This window comes from Tamandua tetradactyla, chromosome 19, assembly GCF_023851605.1.
Source record: "Tamandua tetradactyla isolate mTamTet1 chromosome 19, mTamTet1.pri, whole genome shotgun sequence".
Classification (NCBI taxonomy): Eukaryota; Metazoa; Chordata; class Mammalia; order Pilosa; family Myrmecophagidae; genus Tamandua; species Tamandua tetradactyla.
The window spans coordinates 1,655,762-1,678,526 of record NC_135345.1 but is presented as its reverse complement, the minus strand read 5'-3'; the positions used below and the strand labels follow the sequence as shown (position 1 = coordinate 1,678,526).

Sequence of the window (22,765 nt, the reverse complement as noted above, 5' to 3'; positions counted from 1 at the left end):
AAATGATGTTGAACACTCAAAACAGCAAAATGGCAAAAAAGATGGAAGAATTTGAATTGGATCTCAGGGAAATGATGGACAAAAGAAAGTGCACAAATTATAATAATTACTGGTGTCCCAGAAAGAGAAGAAAGGAGCAAAGGGCTACAAATAGTAGTTGAGGATATAATGGAGAGAAATTTGCAACCCTGATAAAGGACATAAATATGGAAGTCAAAGAACTCTAAATAAAATAAATCCAAATAGGCATACTCCAAGAAACATACTCATTGGTTTCTCAAACGTTGAAGAGAGGCAGAACATCCTGAAAGTAGGAAGAGAAAAACAATCTACTACATACAAGGGCAACCACATAAGGCTGAGTTCAGACTACTCAACTAGCACCATGGAGGTGAAAACGCAGTGGTATGATACATTTAAGATCCTGAAAGAGAAGTACTTCCAACCAAGAATTTCGTACCCAGTCAACTGTCCTTCAAAATTGAGGAAGAGATTAAAATGTTCACAGACAAGAAAAGCCTGAAAGAATTTGTCAACGAGAGACCAGCCCTACAAGAAATACTAAAGGGAGTTCTGGAGGGCACAGAATTGAAGAGTACCAGTACGGATACATCAAAGGATAAACAGAGAAAGAGGAAAAAGAACATATAGATCTGACAAATAAAATCCAAAGGATAAGATGACGGATTAAAGAAACTTTTTGAATCCTTTTGAGTAATAACTCTGAATGTTAATGGACTAAACTTACCAATTAAAAGATATAGACTTGGAAACGACATATCAGATGAAGGTCTAGTATCCAGAATTTATAAAGAGATTGTTCAACTCAACAACAAAAAGACAGCCAACCCAATTACAAAATGGGAAAAAGACTTGAACAGACACCTCCCAGAAGAGGAAATACAAATGGCCAAAAGGCACATGAAGAGATGCTCAATGTCCCTGGCCATTAGAGAAATGCAAATCAAAACCACAATGAGATATCATCTCACACCCACCAGAATGCCCATTATCAACAAAACAGAAAATGACAAGTGCTGGAGAGGATGCGGAGAAAAAGGCACACCTATCCACTGTTGGTGGGAATGTCAAATGGTGCAACCACTGTGGAAGGCAGTTGGGCGGTTCCTCAAAAAGCTGAATATAGAATTGCCATACGACCCAGCAATACCATTGCTGGGTATCTACTCAAAGGACTTAAGGGCAAAGACACAAACGGACATTTGCACACCAATGTTTATAGCAGCATTATTTACAATTGCAAAGAGATGGAAACAGCCAAAATGTCCATCAACAGACGAGTGGCTAAACAAACTGTGGTATATACATACGATGGAATATTATGCAGCTTTAAGGCAGGATAAACTTATGAAGCATATAATAACATGGATGGACCTAGAGAACATTATGCTGAATGAGTCTAGCCAAAAACTAAAAGACAAATACTGTATGGTCCCACTGATGTGAACCGACATTCGAGAATAAACTTGGAATATGTCATTGGTAACAGAGTCCAGCAGGAGTTAGAAACAGGGTAAGATAATGGGTAATTGGAGCTGAAGGGATACAGACTGTACAACAGGACTAGATACAAAAACTCAAAAATGGACAGCACAATAATACCTAATTGTAAAGTAATCATGTTAAAACACTGAATGAAGCTGCAACTGAGCTATAGGTTTTGTTTTGTTTTTTACTATTATTATTACTTTTATTTTTTTTCTCTATATTAACATCCTATATCTTTTTCTGTTGTGTTGCTAGTTCTTCTAAACCGATGCAAATGTGCAAATGTACTAAGAAACGATGATCATGCATCTATGTGATGATGTTAAGAATTACTGATTGCATATGTAGAATGGTATGATTTCTAAATGTTGGGTTAATTTCTTTTTTTCCGTTAATTAATAAAAAAAAAAAGATATATAACCTAGCTATATGCTGCTTACAAGAGACTTACCTTAGACATAAGGATACGAATAGATTAAAAGTGAAAGGATGAAAAAAGATGCTCCATGCAAGTTATAACCCAAAAAAGCAGGAGTAGCTATACAATATCAGATAGACTTTAAATGTAAAGATATCGGAAAAGACAAAGAAGGACATTATCTATTAATAAAAGGGACAATTCACCAAGAAGAAATAACAATCATAAATGTTTATGCTATCAATCAAGGAGCTCCAAAGTATGAGACAGACATTGGCAAAACTGAAGTAATGATACATGTTTCAACAATAATAGTATGAGGCTTCAATACCCCATCTCCTTTATAGATAAAACAATCAGATAGAAGATCAACAAGGAAACAGAGAAGTTAAACAACTTGATAAATGAATTAGACCTAACAGACATATATAGGTGATTACACCACAAAACACCAGGATATACGTTCTTCTCTAGTGCTCATGAAATATTCTCCAGGATAGATCATATGCTGGGGCACAAAACAGGTCTTTATAAATTTAAAACACTGAAATTATTCAAAGCACTTTCTCTGATCATAATGGAATGAAACTGAACATCAATAACCACCAAAAAAACAAGAACTTTCACAAATATATGGAGATAAAATAAAACAGTCTTAAACAACAATAGGTCAAAGAAGAAATTGCTAGAGAAATCAGAAGCTATTTTGGAGACAAATGAAAATGAAAATACAGGGCAGGACACGGTGGCTAAGCAGGCAGAGTTCTCACCTGCCATGCCGGACACCTGAGTTCTAGTTCCAGTACCTGCCCATTCAAAAAAAAAAGAGAATATAGCATATCAGAACTTATGGGATGCAGCAAAGGCTGTGCTGAGAGAAATTTAGGGAAATTTATTACCCTAAATGTCTATATTAAAAAAAAAAAAAGAAAGGGCAGGCCATAGTGGCTCAGCAGGCAAAGTTCTCGCCTGCTATGACAGAGACCCGGGTTTGATTCCCAGTGCCTGCCCATGCGGGGAAAAAAAAAAAAAAAAAAACAGAAAGAGCAAAAATTGAGGAAAAAAAAAAAGTTCCTGGAAGATCTTGAGAAAGAACAGGAAACTAACCCTAAAGTAAATAAAAGAAGAGAAATAATAAAGATTAAACCAGAAATAAAGGAATGGGAGAACAAAAGAACAATAGAAAGAATCAATAAAACCAACAGTTGGTTCTTTGAGAAAATCAGTAAAATTGATGGGCCACTAGCAAGACTGACAAAGAAGAAAAAAAGAGAGGATGCAAATAAACAAAATCAGAAATGAGAAGGGGTGCATTACCACAGACCCTGAAGAAATACAAAAAATCATAAGAGGATATCATGAACAACTATACATCAACAAACTAGACAACTCAGATGAAATAGACAAATTCCTGGAGACACATAAACAGGCTACACTGAACTCAGGAAGAAATAGAAGCTCTCAACAAACCAGTCACAAATAAAGAGATTTAATCAATCATCAAAATCTTCTCACAGAGAAAAGCCCAGGACAGATGGCTTCACAGGGGAATTTTATCAAACATTCCAGAAAGAACTAACACAAATCTTGCTCAAACTCTTCCAAAAACTTAAGGGAAAAGGAACTCTACCTAACTCTTTTTATGAAACTAATATGACTGCAATACCAAAAGCAAGTAAAGCTGCTGCTACAAGAAAAAAAAAAAAAAAACTACAGATCAATCTTCCTAATGAACACGGATGCAAAAATTCTCAACAAAATATTAGCAAAGTGAATCCAACAACCCATTAAAAGAATTATACACCACGACCAAGTGGGGTTTATACCAGGAATGCAATGATGGCTCAACACAAGAAAATCAATTAACGTAATACAGCACATTAACAAATTGAAAGGGAAAAATCACATGATCATCTCAATGAACGTAGAAAAAGTATTTGACAAAATTTAACATTTTTTTTTGTCATAAAAACACTTTAAAAGTTAGGAATCAAAGGTAACTTCCTCAATATGATATAGGGCATATATGAAAAACCAATGGCCAGCACCATGCTCAGTGAAGAGAGACTGAAAGCTTTCCCCCTGAGATCAGGAACAAGACAAGGATACCCACTGTCACCACTACAATTCAACATTGTGCTAGAAGTTCTAGCTAGAGCAATCAGGCAGGACAAAGAAATAAAAGGCATCCAAATTGGAAAGGATGAAGTAAAATTTTCATTATATGCAGATGACATACTACACTTGGAAGACCCTGAGAAATCTACAGCAAAGTTACTTGAGCTAATAAATTCAGCAAGGTGGTGGGATATAAAATTAACGTGCAAAAACCACTCTATAGAGATTCAGCGTCAAGGGACTGATAAAAACCCTAGAATGAGCTGAGAATTAACATCAGGGGATTGAGAGAACCTTCTCGACCAAAGGGGGAAGAGTGAAATGAGACTAAGTGTCAATGGCTGAGAGATTCCAAACAGAGTTGAGAGGTTATCCTGGAGGTTATTCTTATGCATTAAGTAGATATCACCTTGTTGTTCAAGATGTAGTGGAGAGGCTGGAGGGAATTGCCTTAAAATGTAGTGCTGTGTTCCAGTAGCCATGTTTCTTGATGATGACTGAACAATGATATAGCTTTCACAATGAGACTCTGCAAATGTGAAAACCTTGTGTCTGATGCTCCTTTTAGCTACTATATCAGCAGAAGAGTAGAACATATGGAATAAAAATAAATAATAGGGGGAACAAATGTTAAAATAAATTTAGTTTGAAATGCTAGTGGCAAATGAAAGCGAGGGGTAAGGGGTATGGTATGTATAATCTTGTTTTTCTGTTATCATTTTATTTCTTTTTCTGTTGTCTTTTTACTTCTTTTTCTAAATTGATGCAAATGTTCTAAGAAATGATGAATATGCAACTATGTGATGATATTAAGAATTACCGATTGTATATGTAGAATGGAATGATCTCTTAATGTTTTGTTTGTTAATTTTTTTAATTAATAAAAAAAGCTAAAAAAAAAAAAAACAAAACACTCCATACCCACTAGAATAGCTACTATCAAAAAAAAAAAGAAGTGTTGGCGAGGATGTGGAGGAATAGGGACCCTTCCATGTTGCTGGGAGCATAGAATGGTGCAGCTGCTGTAGCAAACTGCCTGGCAGCTACTCAGTAAGTTAAACACAGCACTGCCATATGACCCAGCAGTCCCACGACCAGGTACATATCCCAAAGAATCGAAAGCAGGGACTCAAACAGATACTGTGCAGACTGCCATTCAAGGTAGCATTATTCACAACTGCCAAAGCATGGAAGCGGCTCAAGTGCCCCTCAACAGAGGACTGGGAAAACAAATGTGGTAAATCCATGTAACTGGGTCTTACCAGCCTTTAAAAGGAGTGGAGTTCTGATGTATGGGACAACATGGATGAACCTAGAAGACACCATACTGAGTGAAATAAACCAGAGACAGAAAGACAAATACTGTACAATCTTACTTATATGAAGAATAAGAAGAGGTGAATTCATAAGCAGAAATTAGAATAAAGGTTTCCAGGGGCAGAAGAGGTGGGGGTGAGAACCAGGGTCCTGACATTTAATGGGTACAGAACTTCCATGTGAGGTAATGGGAGAACCACGCTGTGAATGTGGTCAGCACCACTGAACTGTACACTCCTAAGTGGTTAAACAGGAAATTTAACAACATGGAAACTCCATACCTTAAGGAGGTATATGGGAATTCTGAACTTTATGCATGATTCTTCTATAAGCCTACAACTGCTCTAATAAAAAAAAAAAGAATAAGAAATAAGAAACCGTTTGCTTTTTGTTAAAAAAAAAAAGTTTGCATTGAGTGTTGGGGCCTAGTTTTCACCAACTTTTTAGCAATATTTTTCCAGTGACTTTCTTCTATTTACAGGGCAATCTACTGTTTTAAGTCAGGCCTTTTCTTTCCTATCATAGCCCTCTGGAGGCATCAGACTTCTTGGAACAGTTGGTCGGTGGTGCCAGCGTGGGCCACGCAGTCTTCTGAGCCTCCTGCCTCACGGCCCTTCTCAAGGGGAGCTGCAGGAAGGTTCTTTCCAGGACGCCCCTCTCAGAGCCTCTCTGCCTTCCAGAATATTCCCTCCTTTCCTTTGGAAGACAGTCCTTTCCAAGATGTGTCCCCTCAGCTTCCTAGGCACTTCCAACACCTCTCTCTGCTGCCCTCAACAACTGCTCCCTTTTAAAATCTCAGTCCTGCTCCACTGTATCCTCAACTCCCAGACCTGGACTGGTCTTCCTCCTCAGGAATTTCTGTCTGCTTGCCTGTCCTTGTAGGGTGATGGGTGTGCCTGTCCCCTGGTTGCCCCAAAGACGTGGTCTGTGCGCCTCTGTTCCAAGCTGCTCCCAAAGTGCAGTGCCATCTCGAACCCTCCACGCAAACCACAGATTCGCATCAGCAGTCCCTACACCACAGACCTTGCTCTGTCTCACATTTTGTCATCAAGCACTATTCTCCAGATGATTCTAAATTGTCAGACACATATCAGTTCCTTCTCTCGGGGCCGCCCACTCAGGCCTCGGCCATCCCAGCACAGTGAACATCAAGCAGAGTTGGACTCCTGGCCGGGGGTGTGAGGCCTGGGGATGGCTGGGGAGCACGTCCTTCTGATCAGACAAGGTGCGCCTTTGCAGCCTTTAGCAGGGTTTTCTCACTTGGTCTCAACTTCCTTCTTATAAAGGATTAAGACTCCTCAATAACATGTATCACACACAAAAGACCATACTCATAATGGCCCACACCTACAGGAGTGGGTTAGGCTTAAGAACATGCTTTCCTGGGCTCCATATAGCTTTGAACTATCACACCTGAGACACCAAAGATCAAAAACAGCATCTCGTCTGAATCAGAATTTCCCTCACTGTCCAAAAAATGTCCTTTATGTGTCACACACACACCCCTGCCCAATTCAGGATCCAAATCAAGGCACACACACTTCTCCAGGCATCTCTTCAACCTCTGCCATCGAGAACCTCCTGCCTTTGTACCACTGGCCTGGTGAGAGAGTCCAGGCCATGAGAGCCGGGCAAAGCTTGGGGAGCTCCATAGTGACCCTGACATGGCCCCTGGAACCACCCTCCTTTCCATAGCAACCTCCGCTCTTGAGAGCCCATCACATCTTCTTTCTCACTTTTGCGAATTATTCAAAACATCTGATCTGTGATCATCTTCCACCCTGTTTTCAAGCACTATTATTAGTTTACTCTTTTCTGCTGGATTACGAGATGAGGGGCCCTATGGGGCAGAAACAAGAACTGTGCCTGCTTTCTCGATTCGGTCTTTCCATCCCTCAGTGATATCAATGAGGAGCTTCTGTCTTACCTCCCAACAGCACTGAGACACGAAGAAGGCAGCCTGCGGACAAGCTCGAGACAACAGGACAGACCACACTGCCAGCCAGGGACAAGAGCCCGGGAAAGCCTGGCTGCTGCGGGGCCTGGCACCTGCCCGCGAACTCAGCCACCTCACCTGTGAGACGGGAGCCGGGGTGGGTGGGGCCGCCACCGTGAAGGGGCTGCAAATGACCTGTGACCATCGGTCACAAATGCGATGGCACCATGGTCAGGCGTCCACTGTCCACTGACAGACAGCACCGCCCTCTGCCTCGAGTTGTCTGAGCGTCTCCCCCTTCCCCACCTGCACATGAGCTGTCTACATTCAGCTCTGTCTCTGAGAACAGAGACCCTCAAGCAGATCTGTGCTCCCACATTTTTGAAAGTCAGGGCTTTAGACAAGTAGTAAACAGCCATCCAAGACCATGCTTCCTACCCAGAAAGCTACACTGGCCTTCCTGAGCTGCACTTTGTCCTGCTGTGTGCACTCTCCACTCGATGCGCAGACACACAGACCTCTAGGATCTGGCGTGCGGCTCCCACCTCTGCTTGCACACATGCCCAAGGACACTGCCCACTTGAGAGAAAGCATGCAGATGTCCAAAGAAAGCAACCAAGTAGAAGACACGACACTGTTCCCCTGCCCCCGTGGAGGGCAGCTGTGCAGACATGCAGCATTACCTTGTCTATGGTGAGCATGTAAAAGTGAGTGATGTCATTCTCATGGGCGTACTTGATTCTTGCCATGCACTCTTCTTCGTCAATCAGCTCCCCCACATACTCATTCACAAATTCTCCCTGCAAATCAGAGCGTGACGATGAAAAAGAACATACCAGCAACTTTAGATCAAAGTAGGAGCTCCAGGACAGGGCACCATGTGTATGTCCTAATCTGAGGCACTGTCTTCTACGTCCCCATAAGGGCAAATAATTTAAGTGACTTTATACATATTTTAGAAATGAAGGTTGTCAATGGAAAACCCATTCCAGCTTTATTTTTGAAGTTGCCACACTGTAAAAAACCCTGGCTTCCAACCTCTCTTTTCTCCCGAGGGCGCTGTGCGTAACTCACGTTTCCACACAGCTTTCCCCCACAGGGTCCACGTCCTGAGCAGAGGAAGGGACTTGAAAGAGTCAGCCAGGCTCGAGCGCACTGGCCGCAGTCAGGCAGGAGTCGGGCCATGTGTCCCAGAGCTGTCCCTGAGCCGGGTCAGCCAGGACGCCAACCTGGAGTCTGCGGCCACCCACCAAGCGTGGCCCTGAGCACACAGAGTGCAGGGATGGGGTGCAACAAGAGCTGGTGTACAGGTGGGGGTGGGCCTGGTGCCCCAGCCTGCACCTCGGGGGCAGATCTGAGAGGCCTCGGCTCTTCTAAAGGGCTCGCCCAGCCCAGCCCTGCCCAGGACTCTCTCCCCACCAACAACAGCCCAGTGCAGCAACCCAGCCTCCTGGCGGCCAGGCCGTGGGAAATGTTACCTCTCAAATCTTCCATGTCATGACAGCAAACATTTAATTCAGCCTTAACATGTGTTTCAAGAGAATTTATGAGCTTACTTTACGTAACTTTCATGTAACTTATGGATTCACAACATTCAACCTAACATTTTTTAAAAGACATGAATACAAAAATGCAACAGAAAAGCCTAAGTGAGGAAACACCCTGCCACCCCCGACTCCCCAGCGGCGGGACAGCGAGCTCAGGGCACCCACCTTCTTTATGTCCCTCTTGGCGACCAAGCCCCAGCCCTTGCCATCCGTCTTGACGATCTTGGTCTCGGGGTACTGGCGCTTGGTGAAGCACTGGTTCTGGCAGCGCTCGCCCGCAGGGCACACTTGTGGGTGGCACTCAAACATGAGCATCCTGTTGAGGCACTCTGAGTCCGAGCCACAGGGGTTCTCATCTGTGGGCTTGCAGTTGCACTTGGGAATTTCTGAAATATCCGCTGTGTAGATCTGAACTTTCCCGTAAGGCTTATTCACCTGCATGGAGAACACAAGCCGCCTTGACCCACGGCAGACGTCAAGACTCAGGCCCCTTCCCACCCACCCCAGCCTGTGGCTGCTGGCCATTCACAGTGGTCCCCAACTTCAGGGGCCCTGGCTGGGAGGCTGAGGGTTTGGGGGGTGCCATCAGAAGCCACTCTCTCTGCCCCTTGGCATAGGCAGCTGGAGATTTCCGAGGTGTGAACAGCCCCTGAGCCCCCATTGTTCCATCTCTGCACCTGTGTTCCCTGCTCTGGGAGCGCGCGGAGGCTGACAGACCACAAGAGGCAGTGCGTACCGACAGCCCCGCACTGTGCAGGGCGGCAAGCAGAGGCCTCGGAGGGAGTCTCTGGGCAGCACCCCAGCTGCTCAACAACCTGAGGCTACGTCCTGCCAAGGCCCTGGGCAGAGGGCTCCCCTGCCTCGGGAAGCCTGTGCTGTATCACTGACAGGACAAGAGCGACGAAGCAAAAAAAGTAGAGCAGAGAGCCAAAAACAAACTAAGCCAGAAATGTGTAATTCTAGAGAAAAATGCCCTGTTCAGATCTCGTCATGAGGCAAACTGGTACAACACATTGGAGAATAATCTGGAAATACGTCTCAAGAATCTAAAACTATTTGTGCTCTTTAGCCCAGTGCTTCCTTTCCTGGGAAACCATCCCAAGAAATGCTAAATGGCAGAGGCTGCTCTGTTTACCCACAGAGATCAGAGCTCAGCCCAGATGGGACAAGCCGAGCAGGGACCCTGGAGTTAGTGGAGCACAAGCAGCAGCACAAGCGTTGTTGCAGCCTACTGGAGAGCCGTACAATCAGAAGCGGAGACCACAGACCACACAGGGGAACAGGGGGCAAAGCACACTCAGGAAGAAATGAGACACCTGCATGCCTTGGCTGCACTTTCTCCTAAAACCAGTGCTAGAGCAGCAGGACAACCAGGGACCTACCTCCTTCCTTACCTCCATGCCCTCTTCTACCCTGTGGCCCCTCACCAAGCCCATGGCCCCCCACACCATCGTCTCCCAATGCTCTCAAAACCTCAAGGACCCCAGGCCGGCCAAGCCAGGCTCCACCAGTCTCTCCTCTACCTGGGTTTGTCTGCAGCATCTGCGGATGACTCAGCACAGCCAGTTCAACTGTCCCTGCTGCTCTGTTGAGCCCTGCTCAGTACTGGCTTCCAGCCCCTCTCTAGCTACCAAAGTCAGCCGCACACCTGAAGGCAAAACCAAGACCACTCCCCGCAAACACTCCCCAACTGCCATGGGCTGCACCCTGCCTGGCAGTCACGCTTGTGCCAACAGGGCACACTCTTGGTGGCAGCAGCATTTGCTGTCTACCTCTCGAGCTCACTCAGGACTACCTTCTGCCCCCAGCATCAGGACTCTGCCAGCGATGCAACCCCTCACTGCAGAGGGCCCCCTCCATACAGCGCATTCTGGAGCTTCACCTTGATGTGCTTGTAGGGTGGGGGCTTGCGCTCATTCTCCTGCGTTTCCCGGGCCTCCCTCTGAAGCTTTACTTCACGAAAGCGAGTTTCAGCTTCTTGCAGTGCTAAAAAAAAGTCAATAAAATGCTAGTAACAGTTTTAGTGGAGAATTGCATCTACCCTTTCAAGCTCTATTTTTTAACACTATACTTTAAATTTTCATTTTTCTGCCAACTTTTTGGCTTCCACGGATTGATCCTGAATGTTCACAGGGCCCAGGGCAGCTGCCCGGCACAGGCTCAAATCGGGCCTGGGCTCCCCACCCTCCAGTGTGGCATAAGGTACATGAGTACCTGGGACTCACTCTCCTAACACTGAAAACAAAAATGCACTCCTTTTTGTGTCAAGGCAGAAAAGGGTGCTGAGGGCCAGCGAGAAAGAACAGGCTGCTGAGACCAGTGAGTGGTGACCACAGGGGTCAGACCCAACCTGCCTCTCTGCAGCTGATGGCAACATGCACTTGCTGGTCCAGCTCAGCATCCCAGCGCCTCTGTCTTCCAAGAACAGTAACTTCTGAAAATCTCTTGATGCTCACTCCCTCTTCTTTAAACCTTCGGGTGCCTAACTGTGCTGGGAGGCCCAGTAGGGTACCCCCAAGGGAGCGAGTGCATGTGCTCGCCCCCTCCAGCAGGCTCGTTCACCCCTGCTGTGCACGTGCCCCTCCAAGGAAGGGGCCGCACGCCACCTGCATATCGCCCTTGCCCAGTGCCACCGTGGCTCTCCTCCCGCCCACAGCCCACACCTAGCACCTGACCCCAGCCCATGCAGATGGCAGACGCCAGATAAGCCAAGGTAGTCTGGGGTACACAAAATAAATAAATACTATTTTAAGTTAATATTAAAATTAATTTCTTGTAACTAGGTCTTAATGCATTCTAATGAAATTAAACACAAACCAACATAACAGAAGTTATTGAATAGATCTTATTTGCGCCTCAACCAATCAATGAGAAAACTTCGTGTATTTTTAATAAAAACTACAGCTATTCAGCTCAGTCCTGAAATGACGACCGAGAGAAGGAGCAGAACACGGCCACGCCCCCATCTGGAAGCCCCACGCGCGTCTTGGTACCGCTTTTGAAGACTTTCCCGATCCCTCGGACTCCTTGGTATCTGCTGCCCCGGTCACCCTCCATGTACGGGAACACGCGCGCCTGGTGTGTCCAGTAGTAATCTTTAGACCCAAAGAAAAACACAGGGAACTCTCCAATCTCGTGCTTCATTTTCTGAATATTTGGGGGAACATTTTTGGGATGGCAAACTTCTGCCGGCCACCATCTATTATAAATATTAAAAACAGGGTTCACAGAGTCTTCAGAAAGAGCAACAATAATTTCAATACTTTAGTACTTTAATCTAAGTGACATGAACACATTTTAATAAAAAGGCATAAAAATAAAAGTATAGGACTCTATTTCTCACACCTGTAGTTCCCAAGTTTAACCCAAATAATATCTTGGAAGTGCAACTTCTTCCCGGCCCGGCAGTCGTTGCAGAACCAGCTGCCATCAGGCATCTCGATGTTCAAGCAGTCAGGGTGGAAGGCGGCCGGGCAGGACTCGCAGCACAGGAGGCTTCCCCCTGCAAGGGAAGTGGGGGGCTGTGGGCGGGCTGAGCTGCTGCTGAGCCCTCTACAGCTGTTACACATCTGAGCCTTAAGGACTAGTTTAAAAGGAACAATCGAAGTAAAGAGAAAAGCAAGTGTTGCATTCACCAGCAATACTTATCCACAATTCTGCTAAGCAATTATGGTTAATTTAGAAATATCATGATCTACTACTAAACATGAAAATACAGAAAGCATTACAGATATCAGTGGACAGGGAGCAGGGCGGCAGCACGGCCAGCCCTCGACGCCCACTCCCCCGTGCAGGAGCGTGCCGGCCGCCTCACCTTTGGAGCACACGAAACACCAGCTGACGTTGACGTGCGAATGGTGCCGCTTGCCCTTGCGCGCGGTGAAGTGGCCCGAGCAGACAATGCTGTTGGAGGTGAGCACCAAGCAGCCAGCTGCCAAGCAGGCGTCCCCTCCGTGGTAGGCCACGGGGCAGCGGACACACCGCATCATTTTACCTGCGGGCAAACACACAGCACTCAAGCCCCTGAGGACGCCCCAGCAGGGCGGGCCAGGCCAGAAGCTAGCCAGTGAGGGGCTGTGTCTCTCTGAGTGTGGAAACCAATTTAAGGTATTTGACCGAAACGTGACTCCAGTGGGAGGGGGAGGCTCACTCTAGAGGTGTCACGAAGACCTATTTCCTGAGGGCAGACGTGCGGCAGGAGCCACTGAGGAAATGCCAAGCTCAAGAAAATGCTGTGTTTCTGGGCCTGGCGCCCTTGGCTTGTTCTCTGCAGCGGGGCCTGTCCTGGGGTGGTGGGACATTTGCCCTCATCTTTGGCCTCCACCCCCGGACGCCTGGAACACCCGTGTCCCCAGGCGTCACAGAACATCCCCAGGAAGGCAGAATTGTGCACGGTGAGAACCACTGGGGCCTACAAGGGCACTTAATTTGGCATCCTCAGCCCCACCCACTGAACAGCAAATGTTGCAGTGGCAATTTGGTTCAAATACGCTTTCTCAGATATAAAGGATCATTAAAACCAGAACAAACCAAACGTCAAGAGTCAAAGATACCTCCCCCCAGCATCCAAAATTAAGATCCTCTGAAACGCAATTCAGCAAAGGAAGAAAAGGGAGGGGCAGGCCCTCTGTCAAAGAACAAGCTAGCTCATCTAAGGGATGAGAGGATAGACCTGCTGGAGATGGCCACCTTTCGGGACCAGCCCTGCATGGTGGCTCAGGGCCAGCACACAGAGGTGAGAGCTCTTTGTACCTTTGGATGGTCTTGGACTCGAGGGGTTGGAAACATGGCAGCTCACGCAGCTGTGGAGAGGGCAGCGGAAGCCCCGACTTTCAAACACAGTCAGAGGGTATTTTCGCACACATGCTTCATGGTAGAACTTTCCACACTGAGATACAGCACAGCGCTTGACGTCCAACCTGGTCTCCTTACACACAAAACATGAGTGAATCCCTGAAAAGGGTTTAAGAAAGGGGTGGGAGATGCAAAGGGTGAGATTTCCACGAGCTCCTTCTCTGAGGCCACCACATGGCTGACATGCCTGTTCTATTTCCAACCTGGCTGACTAGTCCAAGAACGCTTCACTGAAAACCCAGCCCTCGAGGGTTACCAAGCTTGAGCCCCAGCTTCGCCGGAAACACAAGAGTCTCACTACTCAGACCGGTGCCACCATGCCTCGGCCCAGGCTGTGCAGTCGCTTGGGACAAGTGTAAGCTTGTGTGTGATCCCAGGCAGGAACGCACCTGGAGGCAAGGAGCTCTACAGCCACACCTTGGTTTAGGGGACTCTCCCGAGACCCAGGGGGGTCTCATTACCAGAGGACACCTGTGGCCAGAGGGGCCGTGGCTGTGTGGTGTGCTTCCAGGCATCACCCTGACTGTGCCCGAGGGAGTGTCTTGTGGGGCCCATGGCAACAGCAGAGCTCAGGGCTGTTCTTTCTCGAGGCTGAAGCTCCGATCTATGGTGCCTGCTCACAAAGAACTGCATGCTCCCAGTAGTTGCCAGTCAGGCACTTGTGACAGCACCAGCACCACCCCTGATGTGGGTGAAGGGGGCAGGCTCTCCACCAGCATGGGAGCGTCCATAAACACAGATCAGCACCCTCTCCAGGAAGCAAGCACAGAGGGACCAGTGCTACAGGCAGACGAGTCACAAAGCCCTCGTCTCTTCTGCTCATGTCGCTGGGACAGGACTTGCCTGAAGCACACTCGCTGCAGGTGAACCTGCCTTCCGGTCTCCGGGCCAGCCCAAGGCAGGAGAGGTGGAACGCACCACAGCAGAGCCCTTCGCAGAGCAGGAGGCTGCCGGGCTTCTCACACACCTGCGGGGACACAAGGGACATCAGCCAGCCTCGAGCACGAGTCCTTCTGCAAGGCTAGTGCTCAGTTCTGTCCATCGTCGTCCACGCACAGGGACCTGCTGTGGCCCAAGAAGCACCCAGTACTGATGCTTCGAGTGAAGCCAGACCAGGTCTTGCTTAAAGCTCCCTCACACACAACTAGGACAACCCCAACCCAGTTAACTGACAGGGACCAAGCGGCGGCTGTGTGGTAGGCACCAGGCTAGCACCACTTCCCAGCGGCCCTCCATCAGGGTCCCCCCCGAGTCCAAGGGACCACCCAGCTCACGTCTCTGCCCAGAACCTGGCACCAGTGCACTTGCACCTGGTGCAACCCGTTTTTCTCCACTTTACAAGTGTGCTGGTCTATACGTGAGTGTGTAGATAGAACGCGCAGGATGAACACACACTACAAACAGACAAAAGATACTCACTGGAGCACCCCAATCCTCGCATCCACTGGCAGTCTCACTCCAGCCAAAAGCAGTGGAGGAGGATGGGGTTAGAGGAAGGATAGAAGGTGCCATGGACAAGCTCACACCGCCCCAGGCCCAGCCAGGGGCTGTGACGCGGAAGCCAAACAGCTTCCTTCCTCTCACCTGGCACACGTGCTCCTTTTTGGCTGTTACTCCTCGTTCAGACTTTTTAGACGAGATAGACACTTCAGTCTGTGTCTCATCTGCACTTTCATAGGGAGACTCCGAGGGTTCGTCTCCTGGGCCATCCGAGACCTGGAGGGGAAGGATGCGGGCGACAGGTCACAGTCCAGCGGAAGAAATGGGGGCCACGCACCATGCTCTGTCCACAGCAAAACCCATCAGATACGGACCAAAGAGGCTGCGGCATGCCTGGCCCTTCCACTCGTTACTTATTGTGGGTGCACATCAGCTAGCTTTTCTGGTAATAGAATTTCTCAATTAAGGTGTGCAGAGCATTTAGAAATGGACCGTATTCTGTTGAATATTGAGCATACATGTATACAAGAAGCGTAAGATTTAACACTGTCTTACTATTTCTTAAAAACGAAATAACTTTATGAAAACTCAATGTGCTCTAACAGGTGAGCAAAGACTGGTTTGTGGATTGAGAAGTTTGACCTTTCTTAACCCTTCTTCAGGTCCAACCATTTTAAGGTTAGAAGAGCATATTAAAACCAAATGTTTAGAGGGACCCAGATGCAGTGTCAGGGTGGCAGCTGAGTGCCCCCGCTGTGGAAGGACACACATACGGCGCGTGCTGGCCCCTGGCAGGGCACAGCTTTCCATAGTCCTCACACTTGGGATTGAGCTGTCTGATGTCTCCTCCCTCCCCAGTGGGATTTTTCTCTTCTGATATTTCACAGTCCATTTGCTCCTGCCTACCTGAGAAGGTAGGAGAAGGCAAGCTAAAATATGTCCGTTTGTGAACACTGGAGTTTGAGGAAGAGGCCTGGGAGAAAGTCGCCGGATCTTGAGCAAATGTAATGCCCTGCCAGCTGTGTTTCATTTGCTTCCTCCAGTCCTCCTTTGTTTTATAGAGACCTTTCAAGATGGGGTTAAAACCGCACCTTGGTTGTTCTACATAAACGACCAAGTCCATTCTCACTCAACCAGTATATAACGAGAAAAACTTGTCTACCAAATTTATTTTTTAAATAAAAATGTTTGTTTTTTATTTAAGTCTTGTAAATAAATAGTGAAAACTGAATTTGGGGGAGGGGAACAGAGCAAAAGGGTAAGCTCCACGCCCTCTATGCTCAACCACTCCAAGGAGACGGTGGTGGGAACAGGCTGGCTGCTGGTGCGCAGGGCTGGAAACGGGAACTGGGCCACGTTACAAACCACAGGCAAGCGGCTGGGCCTGAAGCCTTGTTGGTGAGCTTTTCAGAGCCGGCTCCACAAAAGCACCAGGGGATACGGAGAGACACAGCCCGCCGCTCCCCCTGCCTCCGCCCACAGTCCTCCCGTCCTCAGCCCTGCGCTGGCCCTCGGCTGGCCACTGGCCACTCTAACTGGTAGGGGGGTGGGGACACGGGGGCCCACCCCCACCCCAGTCCCCCCCGTGTGCCTGACGCATGCGTGGCTCTTTCGACTTGCCCAGGAAGATGGAAGTAGCAGCGCTGCCAACACTCAGCCACAGCAGTACCATGTCGCCAAGGCTGGGGGCCACGAGGCTGGCCCTGACACAGCAGACCCCTACCCCTTTCATGTCAGTACCCAGAAAGGAACCAACTGGAAACAACGCTCTGGCTTCAGACCCCCCTGCATCGTGTCACGCAAATGTGGAGTCACGGGGGTGCTGTGCGCGCATGAAACATGCTAGGCGCACGTGTGGGGAGCCAGCCAGGGCAGAGTGGGCAGCCCACAGGGCTACCATGACTGCCAGCTCACTTCACTGACAGAGAACCGAGCACAAAGAAAAGAGTGAGCTCCAATGTGGGTTCATGCGGGGGGTGCTGGGCTCGACCCACCAACCCATGTTCTCCCCTCAGCATGGCTGGGGCAAATTTAAAAGCTAAAAAAAAATGTATGGAGAGAAAGACAGAAAACACAGACCAGGCCTGGGTCAGAGGAAGGAAAAGCACCTTTTATTTAAGATTTACAGAAAAAGTTAGCACGTTTCCACTTGGAGTTATTTCCTAAATTAACAAAGTCTGTCTTGAAGAAATAAACATGGAATACATACTTTGAGTGGCAATACAAATGTTAAAGACACACACAGGGCTGGCTACCTGGGCTCGGAGATACACGTACAGAGTGATGTCTGTGTGAGGAAACCTTGAAATGGCACAGTCCAGGATACGTGACCTCTCCCCCCAGACCCCCCGCACCTGCGGGTATCAGCCAGCGCCCACCAGGGAGGGGCAGGACACATCAGCGCATCTCCTCCACAGGCAGGTGGGGCACTTACTCCAGGTGCCACATGTGAAAGCGGTAAATTCACCTCCACGGTCCCATCACCACAGTCCCACATGTCAGAGTACGGCATTTGGGATCTATCCATATCCAGAAGGATGCATTTGGAACAGAGAAACGTGGTGGCAGAACGACGCAGACCGTCAGACCTGCTCGTCGTTCTGCACACACACGACAGCCACCCCGGTCGCTGGCTCCCAAGCAGCTGGATCCTGACTTTGGGAACATTTCTTGAATCTGAAAATATGTTCTCTAATCTCTACTCATTATGTTATATCATCAAATTGCCTGTTGGTCATAGAAATACATTACTTTAGTGCAGGGGATGTAGTTTCCTCAATACAATTACAGGGAGTTTTCAGGATGGCATTACAAAACAGAACGTGACCTAGTGAACATATCAGAACCCACTTCTAGAAACAACTACGTGCAGAAGGACCTGGCTTTCCATCAGCAGCCGGCGCTGCCCCTGTGACTGGAAGGCAAGCTCTGAGCTCTGGGCAGTGTTACACAAACTGAATCCCGTTCTTTGACAGAGCAAATCCCTTCACAAGGTGAATACCACATCGTTTCTGAAATACAATTACAGACCTTGAACAATAAATATTTCTATATACCAACATTATCATTTTCATGTTTAACTCACGTTTTGTAAAGGGAGAAATCGATAACTAGAAATAGGTTCACACAGTGTTCTGGATTTACAAATAATAAGAATCTTGTGCTCAGCATACGTAATGAGCTTAAAATCAAAAGATTAATTTCTAACAGGTCTATCAAGTTAACATCACAATAAAATATTAGAGTGGAATTAAAATAATTTTAAAATAAGTCGTCCATCACCTGAAATACTACAGTTGAAAAGTTGTTTGTTAAAATGACCCTCTGGTTACAGAGACCAGGCCTTTCCTAGCTGCCTCCCGACTGCAGGGCTAGGGCCGGCTCTGATCAGTGAGGCCATCCAATCTGCCGCTGGGCACCCAAGCCTCACGGCCACCTCCGACCCACACTGGGCCCAGAGGTGGCCGCACCCGGTCCCAATACCTGCCCGTGTCAAAAGTAACATGGGTCCCCAGAACCTCCTGCCAGCCCACCCCTGGCCCAAGCTCGTCCACAGCAGAGCAACCCCTGGGGAGCAGGTGAAGGAGGGCCTGGGGGAGGGCCTGGTCTGCAGCCAAGTGTCACCCTAGAAAACTTGAAAGCAAGGGCTGCCCTGTGGACAGGTCTTATCGGGCCGGCAGCCCCCTCCCCCCTGGACGGCACCCCCACCACACCTGACGGTTCTCTCAGCTAAGGCAGGTCTGAGGGCTGTCGTGCTTCAAAATTGATACCAGAACAGTATATGCAAAAAGCCCAAGAAGTGTATGTGCGTGTCCACCCTAAACAGGCCAATCTGAATTTGGGTCTAGAATGTAACTAGTTAGCTCAGAGGCACCTGGTGGTGGTTCAAGCCCACCAGGTACCACAGGAACCTCTCGGCAGCAGACAAGCCCCCCAGCCTGGATGCGACGCATACAATTGTCCACTTGCTGGTGAGATGGTAGTACTTTCTAAACCTCGAGGTAAAACAGTAAACAGAGCACAAGCGGATGAGAATTAATTCTACTGACTAAAACTACTCAAGTGGGCAGGAGGCAGTCTACTTCTTTAAATACAACTTTTAAAGCAGGTAAGCCAATAAGAGGTATGACAGCATTCCAAGAAAACTTTCCCAGTGAGATAGAGAGCTCATCAGTTCTTGTGGCAAATTACACTCAGAATCTAAAGACAGATTAAGCCATAGTCCTCAGGACCGATTTTCTCTTGTATATGGTTTTTTAAGCTGAAGTCATGAATCTTGATTTTAAAAGAATAAGTTCCAAAGCATCACACAAAGTTAAAAGGATTTTCAAATGGTCTATATATAAAAAGTCTGAACAACAAAAAAAAAACCCTTAAAAGGAATTTATAATTTAGAAGGGCTGGATATGTTTGAGAAGTACATGAAGTCAGAAATCAAATGAAAAGGAAATGAGTAAATTTACCAAAGCGAGAGTAACTTTTTTCATCTATCACTAGCAGACAGGAGAGGCCCATTTTAAACCAGCCTTCTTCTCCCAGTGTGGCTTCACCTAGGGCTTGCTAGCCAGCTCTCCTCCTCCTATTGAATGAGATGCAACCGGAGGCCTTTCCCTCCCCTCCACACGGTCACGCGCTGGACTGGAGGACAACCAGGCCTGGGGCTGAGAACTCTCTCCTGGCATTTTCTATCATTTCAGCCAAACACACATACACAGAAAATAGGCAGGCTTAGAACCGGATGTTCATGGAGCATCTTACCTTTCTCCTTTTCTAGAACAAGCCTGCAGCCACACCCCTCGGTAGCCTCTGGGCTGGAACAGGGGAGCCCTGCTCTCCAGTCTGCCCTGGCACAGGCTTCTGGCCACAGGAGCCCTGTCTCACGCTCCAGGTCTCACAGGACTGCAGGCGGCCTCAACTTGACGGGCGGGGGTTTCTCCCTGTCCAACTCCTGAATTCCCTGGGAACTCCACTCTAATACCTTTTATGCCTCTGCAGGACCTATTCCAATGAAAACCACAGAACCTAAATGAAAGCTGAAAGAGTCCTTGTGGAGATCGCAGAACTCCATCCACAGAGAAGTAGGCTACCCCACCTCAGAGGGGCAAGGGGCAAAGGTGGGGCAGGACGGGGCATGGGGTGGGCCTGGTCCCCACCCTCCTGCCAAGCTGACCCCTGCCTAGCTCCAGATGAAACTTTCCCTTTCTTATTGTGATTCTTCACCTATGTTCCACTGATTTTTAGGAACCATTTCTTAAAAACGGATTATTTTCAGCTAGGAGAGTCGAACCAATACAGTATCTCCTGAAGAGAAGACTGAGATGCATGTCCACAACAACTCATCACAGCTGAAGAAAGACACCTTTTTAGCTCTGAAGAGAGGGTTGAGAGAGAAACGGGGTCTACCTGGAGCAGGTGGGGTGGTTTTTCCCAAGCAGCTTAAGAAATAGGTATTCAGACTTGCCAGCCCAGGGCTCTTGGCTCTGTCTTTGGAAGGCACTGTAGGGTGCAGGTCTGGAGGCAATTTCCAGACCACCTACAATCTAACCTGCCATACATCCAGACAGGTACTCACTTCTCGTGACTGCCTCGGAGCTCTGTAGTGGAGTGCTCTTCCCCACAGCTACTTTCCTGTGACAGGCACTATTGTGATATCCTGCCGAAAGCCAAGTGAAGTCACTACAATGCTGCCATGCATAGCATAAGTGAGACCCAACTCAATAATAGGCAGTCTGCATGTCTCAGACCAGAATGTGCTCACTTTCACTTTGCTGTGGGAATGAATTCCATGCTAAATGGGTAGCATAAAGAATTTTTGAACTCTTGCCAGACAAACTACTGCCCATCCTTAAGATCTTTCCCACAGGAGCCCTGTGGCTCCGCTCCTTCAGGAAGCTACAAGCTGGAATGATCTGCCCTCTTCCAGTGCTCCTCCACAAGTCACCACTGGCGTTGGTGTGGGACAATTCCGCCTGACTTGGGACTGTCCCTCCCACTACCACAGGCTATGCCCACCTGCCCCTGTCTCACTGGTCACTTCCCAGGCAAAGAGTACCAGGCCCCACTGAGAACACCACCCAACTCCCAGGCTGGCCCTCCATACGCCCTCGGTGCTCAGTGGACAGTGACATGAGGATGCTCTGCAGACACTCCATTCTCCACTGTAGAGGAGATCCCCTGTCCTCTGGGTGACCGTGCACATACCTCCAGGGCCACACCATCACCTGCCAGCTAGCTAGCTGGCTACCCACACAACTCAGCATGAAGCAAGTTCCAACAAAATCCCTCCGTTCTCTCCCAAAGCCCTTCACCTGCAGTCTTTACCCTGGGTGAGGCCATCTTTACATCAACTATCCTTTCTTCACACTTTTCAAGTTAGCGACTGTCAGAGAATTCTACCTCCCGCGCTCTTTCGTGTCCTTTGGGAATACCCTGGCTTAGACCACTCGTGGGCCATCTTGATGCCGCTGCCTCCACTGCACTTAGGCAGGGCCAAACGAGCAGCCAACCACCTGCCCAGCAGTCCTGGCCCCTAAAACGCCGCACAAACAAGCCCAGTGTTCTGTCACCTCTGGGTTCGTTTTATCCCCACGCGCATGATGGAGTCAAAAGAATCATCTTTCATGCCAAAGCAAAACAAATATTTTTGGACAAAAACGGAATGATGGTCATTTCATTATTTTTACTGTCATATCCATTACTGTCCCCACAGGCGCCAGCGCCCGAGGTGGGGTTTCACATGCGCCACAGCCCTGAGCCCTGGAGACAAAGGCACCAGGGTCAAACACACCTGTGCGCCTGCTGGGAATGGGCCAGGGCGTGAAGAGCATGTGTCTTGCTTCCATGTGCTTCAAGAACAAGGGAAATGCCTCCTCACCATGCAAGCATGCGGAAACCCAAGAATCAAACATCAGACACAATGGCTGAAGGGCGTTTGTGTTTCTTCACAAGCAACTGATGAACCAGTTGGTCTAAATCACCCAACTATGGTACCCACTAGAGAGCAGTTACTGAATCTGAAGTCGGGAGATAAATGGTTCACCATGATACTGTAAATGATTATTTTTTCCTAAAAATGTACTCCATATAATATAACAAAACTGCTTAGTAAAAAAGGACAGAATAAAAACTCTTCCTGCCTTTTATGTCAGAAATTTAGTTTAATATCTACAGTACTGAATACATTCCATTGGCAATGAGAATATATTTGACAAGTACTCCTTTTAACATGTGCTGTTACTTTGTTTTTGAGGATACAGACACTGACATTTTTTCCAATAAAAACAAAGCTAAGAACTGAGAGAGAAGCCTCACGTCTAACGACAAGGCGGAGACACTACCACACCCCCAAGAGAGCTGTGGCTCCACTGTGCCCTGTCTCAATTTGAAATCTACACTCATCGCTGGAATCTGAATGTGTTTCTCTCACAGAGATGAGCGTGGCTGAGGAAGTAGCCTTATTAGGTTATCTTACCTTGGTCTTAAAATGTGTGATGTTTTCTTCACTATATGTGTGTTTATTAATACCAGTAAAAACAGACTGCCACCCATCTTCCACAAAATGGTCGTGGAAAGGATGCCAGTGAGTGTTTGAGGAGAGGTGGTGGGCAGCAGGGTCTCGGGCACTGC

The 22,765-nt window shown here is 47.8% G+C and overlaps 1 protein-coding gene across 8 annotated transcripts in view; it reads right to left on the bottom strand.

Annotated features, from left to right (window-relative positions):
- The window catches only part of NSD2 (nuclear receptor binding SET domain protein 2), a 128,789-nt gene that overhangs the window by 44,711 nt on the left and 61,313 nt on the right, over positions 1 to 22,765 (bottom strand). For all 8 annotated transcript variants that reach the window (XM_077136220.1, XM_077136221.1, XM_077136224.1 and 5 more), the window contains 9 exons: positions 15,284 to 15,415; positions 14,543 to 14,666; positions 13,598 to 13,798; positions 12,660 to 12,839; positions 12,191 to 12,347; positions 11,839 to 12,044; positions 10,728 to 10,831; positions 9,011 to 9,280; positions 7,982 to 8,098 (listed from right to left, as the gene is read on the bottom strand). In XM_077136220.1, coding sequence (XP_076992335.1) covers positions 7,982 to 8,098; positions 9,011 to 9,280; positions 10,728 to 10,831; positions 11,839 to 12,044; positions 12,191 to 12,347; positions 12,660 to 12,839; positions 13,598 to 13,798; positions 14,543 to 14,666; positions 15,284 to 15,415 — 1,491 coding nt within the window. The remainder of the gene's footprint in view (positions 1 to 7,981; positions 8,099 to 9,010; positions 9,281 to 10,727; positions 10,832 to 11,838; positions 12,045 to 12,190; positions 12,348 to 12,659; positions 12,840 to 13,597; positions 13,799 to 14,542; positions 14,667 to 15,283; positions 15,416 to 22,765) is intronic.